This window comes from Athene cunicularia, assembly GCF_003259725.1.
Source record: "Athene cunicularia isolate RWA chromosome 12 unlocalized genomic scaffold, athCun1 chr12_part1, whole genome shotgun sequence".
NCBI classification, from domain to species: domain Eukaryota; kingdom Metazoa; phylum Chordata; class Aves; order Strigiformes; family Strigidae; genus Athene; species Athene cunicularia.
The window spans coordinates 16,493,919-16,499,892 of NW_020799116.1; the positions used below are offsets into that span (position 1 = coordinate 16,493,919).

At 61.3% G+C, this 5,974-nt stretch overlaps 1 protein-coding gene across 1 annotated transcript in view; it reads left to right on the forward strand.

Moving 5' to 3' along the window:
- LOC113484901 (2'-5'-oligoadenylate synthase-like protein 2) overlaps positions 1 to 4,459 on the forward strand; it is a 20,363-nt gene extending 15,904 nt beyond the window's left edge. Inside the window, exon 7 of the mRNA XM_026857588.1 lies at positions 4,432 to 4,459. Coding sequence (XP_026713389.1) covers positions 4,432 to 4,459 — 28 coding nt within the window. The remainder of the gene's footprint in view (positions 1 to 4,431) is intronic.
- Positions 4,460 to 5,974: the final 1,515 nt, after the last annotated feature.

Below are 5,974 nucleotides of genomic sequence, written 5' to 3' on the forward strand. Positions count from 1 at the left end.
GGGAGCGGCTGGCCGGTGGCGGGGAGGTCGGCGATGGCCAGCTGCAGCCATGGCACCACGCTCACCTTGCCGGCGGCAGGACGGGGACGGGCAGCGCTCTCGGCAGAGCCGGCAGAGCTGGAGCAGCTCTGTGCCCTGGCAGCCATGCCCTGCCCTCCCCGAGGACAAGCCGGAGCTGCGGTGCCAGGAGGGTGGCTGGAATCCCATGTCCCCATCCCCACATTGGCCACAGTGCAACCATGAGCACTGCTGCTGGTGGTGGCATCCCCCGTGGCCATCCTGGCCACCTAGGCGGTCCTGGTGGCCAGCTGAGCCTGGTGTTGGTGATCTCTCACCTGGGTGTTGGCATCTCTCACCTGGGTGGGGGTCCCAGAGGTGGCACCTGTCACCTCGCAGGCAGGGTGGGAGTCCCAGAGGAGCAGGCAGTGGGGGGCTTTGGGCAGCGTGGGGTGCACTGGGAGAAGTAGAACTGGACCCAGCCTCTGGTGTCGCCCCAGCCTCCTGCAAAGTGGGGTGCCCCTCCGAGGAGGGGGCTGGGGGGGATTTTCATGAAGCACCGTGCTGTGTCAATGACGAAGGGTTTCAGGGAATCGAGCTGCGGGGGGAGCACATGAGGTGGATGGGCAGGGCGGGGGCACTGCCCAGCTGGCCCTGGCTGGCCCACAGCCCCTGGGGATGGGCCCAGCCTCACAACAAACAGTGCTGAACTGGGCGAGACGACCCCTGGACTGGGCAAGGAGGGACGGCCCTGCACCCAGGGCCAGTGGTCACGGGGCCTCCCCGGTTGTGCCTCAGCACTTGCCCCACCACGCTGGCTGCCTCAGCACAGCCCCTCTGCCAGGCGTGGTGGGTGCTTACGCTGGCTCCTGCTCTCTCCTCCCAGCTCCGGGCTCAGCCACCGCAGCCCCCAGGCTCTTTCTTGGCTGTGGGGCAGGTGGATTGGTACCGTTAACCCCCTGTGGCAGCACCGGGCAGGGCAGTGCTGCCAGCTCTACTAGGTGGTGGGGGTCCTGGGGACGGGAGTGCTGGGGGATGCCGAGTGCCTGGCCTCGTTCCGGGGGTGGCAGGGGCCGGCTGGGGCTGTTTTCCTCTCTGTTTGTTCGGCCGTGGGGACGGCCAGCGATGCGGATCAAGGCCGGCGTCCCTCAGGCAGCCAATTGTCAGCCAGCTAGGAGGGGAGGGAGAGGGGCAGCCGCCCCAGGGCTTTCCCAACCATGGAGGGGGCCACCATGCCAGTGCTGCCTGGCCTGAAATGGTGCCAGGCTCATCTCACCCAAACGCAAGGCTGGGTGATGCCAACAGGGACCTGGGGGTGTCTGCCAGGACCCCAGCACCCAGCACTCCCCAGCTTCCCCCTGGTTCAGGCAGCTGCCTTCTGCATCACACCGCTGCAGGAACTTGGGGACCCTGGTGCTGGGGGACATGGCAGCCTCAGTCCTGAGCATGGGCACGTCCTTTTGCGCTTCTCCTGCTGAATCCTTTTCCTAGCGGGCCATGAAAGGGCCTTTATCCCCTCTCCTCCTCGTGGCTGGGTCACACCCGGCAGGACTCTGTGCTGCCGTCTGGCCCTGGGACTGCCAGTCACCCTGGCAAGGGTGGGGGCCCAGCACGCCCCCGTGCATCCCATGCAGACCGTGGCTTTGCTGGGGCTTCACGAGCTGTATCTGCTCCTCAATCAGCTCCGGAGGGACCGCTGCCCCCTGGGGAGAAGAAGGACATGGCTGTGGCCACGTCTCTGTTTTCAGCCCAGTTATTTATATCTTTAAACAAGGATGCTACAGTCGTGTGTTCTGAAAGGCGTCCCTGGTCCTTCCCTGCTCCCTGGTCCCCAGCTCCCCAGCCATCTGCCACCCTGCTGCCCAGGCCCTGGGCAGTGCGCCCGGCCCCTCCAGGGACCCCCCCCCGCCAGCTCCATGCTCCTCACAGCTTGCTGGGGAGCTCAGGTTTGAACAGGAGACCCCGCTGGGCACTGCGGAACCCCCAGTGCTGCCCCACATTTCCTTCTGCAGCCCCATGCCAGGGCCCTGCTCCTGCTGCACTAAACATTAACCATCTGCCCCAGATGCAGCTCGGCCCTGGACCTGGCGTTCCAGGGAGGTTTGGCTGGGGGTCTGTCTCTGCATCCAGCCCAGGTGGGTTTTGAGGTGTAGGGCAGCCAAGACCTGCTGTCCAACACTGCTGGCATCGCCCTGTGCCTCCCTGGAGTCTCTGGGAGCTGCCTGTGCTCCCTCCCTGTCCCTGGGGATGCTGGGAGGCTGCAGTGCAGGATCCCTGTGGGATGGAGGGCCCTGAGGCTTGGGGAGCTGATAGAGGGCAGCTCACAGCCTGGAGACCCTCGGGCCCTGTGCACATGGGATTATCCCTCTTGGGCTGGCAGGTCCCCTGGGTGACCCTACAAGCAGGGGTCTCCCAGCAGAGTGGGGGCCTGGCACCATCCCGAGGGATAGCTGTCAGAGCATTCCGCCAGCAGCTGGTACCCAGCCCCTCTTTGCTCGCTCGAGGGAAAATGCTGCCAGCCCCATACTCAGCTTTCCAGTGGGATGTGGGGAGCAACAGAGCTCAGCAACTGGGGACACTAGGGAAACAGGCCAAGACTCAGAGGAGCTGGCCCAGAGTGGGACACTGGGTGCCAGACATTTTGGGAGCTTCACAGCAACTTGGGCTCATTTGGCTTTAAAGGCGTTTAAGTAGCATTTAAAGGCATTAAAGTCCTTGCTAAGTCATAGAATCACAGAATTACAGAACAGTTTGGGTTGGAAGGGACCTTAAAGCCCATCCAGTCCCACCCCCCTGCCCTGGGCAGGGACACCTTCCACCAGCCCAGGTTGCCCAAAGCCCCGTCCAACCTGTCCCTGAACCCTTCCAGGGAGGGGGCAGCCACAGCTGCTCTGGGCAACCTGTGTCAGTGCCTCTCACAGTAAAGAATTTCTTCCTTGTATCTAATCTAAATCTACCCTCTTTTGGTTTAAAACCATTACCCCTCATCCTATCCCTACACCCCTGATCAAGAGTCCCTCCCCCCTTTCCTGTAGCCCCTTTAAGTACTGGAAGGCCACTATAAGGTCTCCCTGGAGCCTTTTCTTCTCCAGGCTGAACCACCCCAACTCTCTCAGCCTGTCCTCACAGGGGAGTGCTCCAGCCCCTGATCATCTTCGTGGTCTCTGGACCTGCTCAAGCAGGTCCATATCTTTCTTATATTGGGTGCCCCAGATCTGGACACTGCACTGCAGGGAGGTCTCATGAGAGCAGAGTAGAGGGGGAGAATCCCCTCTGTTGATCTGCTCATCACACTTGTCTTGATGCAGCCCAGGACACGGTTGGCTTTCTGGGTTGTGAGTGCATGCTGCTGGCTCATTGTCAGTTTTTCATCCACCAGTACCCCCCAAGTCCTTCTCTGCAGGATTGTTCTTAATCCACTCATTGCCCAGCCTGTATCTGTGCTTGTATTTATGCGTAAGTCCTTGCTTAATTGCCTTAAAGGCATTTAAGCCCTTGATGCAGGATGGCAAGGCCATGGCAGCAAAGCTCCTGGCCCTGATGGGGCTGCAGGTGCTGCCAGTGGGGACAGTGGGGACAGGACTGCCCTGCCTGGGTGGCAGAGGTGAGTGGGCTGCTGCTGGCACCTCCAGAGATGACAGAGGGGACAGTCTCCCTGTGCTAAGAGGAACAGTTTGTCCTCATCTCCTAGGTCTCAGGGCATCCGCCTGCCCTTAGAAGCTACCAAGCAGCTGTGCTTGATGGCTGGAAGCCACTTGGGTGGGAAGCTGGTCCTGCATGTGACTGGCGTCCCAGTGGGGTCTGCAGGAGTTGTGGGTCCCTGGACTCCCCTCCAAACTCCATGGTGCTGTGGAGAGAAGCAACAGGGTTACCCCGGGGCTTGTCCTTGGGTCCTTGGTTCCCGGTGTGGCACTTGACAGGGAAGTGATTTTGCACAGAGATAACCCACCCTTCAGGTCTGCTGAGCAGCGCTTTGCTTCTGGCTTCTGTAAAGTTAATTGGTTTCGAGGTTCCAGGAACAAACGAAGGAGAAAAACCCACTCTCCCAATGTGCGGGATCATTGAACGCTCTCTGGTGAGTTATAATTGCAAATCATGTTTTGAAATCGCATTAACCAATTAGTCCTTGTTGTTGTTGTGCCCTGCCACATGACAGCGTGTGCCGCAAGGGAGCTGGCGGTCAAGGGCGAGGGAGGGGGCCACAAGCTGCCCCCTACCTGTGGCAGCTCCTGGGCCAGGCACCGTGCTGCTGGCATGGGGGGCTTCTTCAGAGGGGGTGGCTGGGGGGAGGAAGGGTCCTGCCCTGGGCGCAGCCTCAAGCAGGTGTCACTCTAGGGTCCTCCCAGCCTTCTGTGCTGGCTGCAGGTATCCCTCTCCTGCCACTGTCTTTCCCAGCCCCCTTTCACTTGTTCCCGGTGTGCCCCACTCTGCCAGCGTGGTGCTGATGGTGGCAATGGGATAGCGGGGAGCAGCGGGGTTCTCAGAGCTGCTGGGGAGGTGCTGGGGCCGTGCCTGTGAGACGGCCAATGCCAGTGACCTGAGGCACCCATGGCGTGTTCCCAGCAAGGACAAGTGCCGGGAGGCTTCTTGCTTGAGAGGCTGCGGTGGTGGGGGTGGAGGGAGCACTGCTTGGGTTGCAAATCTAACAGTTATCTCCACTGCATCTTCCTGCCATCTCCCATCTTGGCCCCAGGAATGGCAGGCAGTGGTGAGCAGTGGCAGGCAGCAGGCACAGAGGCCGGTCGAGGAAACAAAGTGTGGCAAGTGGAGAATGCCCCAGCCACACACGACACCCGTTCCTTCATGGCTGAGTCCTGGCCAGCCTTGTCTATGCCAGGACACTCTCAAGGCTGAGGGGTTTTATGGGCTAGCATTAATCTGCTCAATCTCCGAGCATGGCTGAAGGATAAAAAATAGGACAGCTTTTGACTGGGGGCTTGGTGGGAAGGTGAACGTCACAGCACTGGGCTGCGGGTGAGGACTGTGGCATGGCAGAACCCAGCACGGCACTCAGCTCCCCACCACTGGCGAGGCAGGATGCTGCTGGCGGGACGTGCTGTGCTGCGCTCCCCCAAAGGCTCCTCACATCCGGGAATCCAGCGTCAAACTTTCCAGCTGGCTGGAGAAAACCGCACGGCTGCAGTTTTGCAATCAGCTGGAGCCCAGGCACAGGCCTGACACCACCAGAGCTGGTGGCAAAACTGTCCCTGGCTGCGGTGGGAAAGCACCGTTGGCTGGGGGGATCGGGGGGCTGAGAGGAGGGTCTTGGCCCATCCCTCTCCCGGGTAGCCCCTAGCAATGGCAAGGGGACTGGTCCTGGTGCCAGCTCCCCCCATGCATGGCTGGCCTGGCTGCATGGGTCTGGAGTTGTCCCATGCCAGCTGCAGGGTGCAGGGACCCTCTGGGATGGGCTCTGGGAGGTCTGGGGACATCTGTGCTCCCTTTTCCCCTTCTTCTCACTGCTTTGATTTTCTGCAAAGCTTCAGCTGAGCACAGTGGGGATGGCATGGGCATCTCCTCTGCCCAGCTGAAAAGGGGGAAACGATGGAGATGGATGTCACATGCTGGACAAGTGAGGGGATGATAAAAGGGGGGCATGGCTTCACTTGCGCTAACAGGAGAAGGGCAAGGGAGGCAGACGGACTCTGAGTCACTACCTGCACTCCGGCCCCCCAACGTTCCCACCTCACCGTCGGGTGCTGCACCCCATACTGCAGGGCCATGCTGCCTGTGCCTGTCCCCAGCCACCACCACCGTGTTTGCTTACAGGGCGGTACCTCTCAGGCTTCCTTTTACAACCCCGGTGAGGTGCGTTGTGCCTGTCCCTGGAGACATCCCCACACTGGTGCCACGTGGCTGGTGCCCGCCTTCTCTGGGGCAGGGGAAGGGTTAAGCGGATGGCTTGAGCCCAGCCATGCCCATGGCTCTGGGTGCCTCCAACTCCCCCCTCGCCACCCTGCCAAACCTGGCTGTCTCC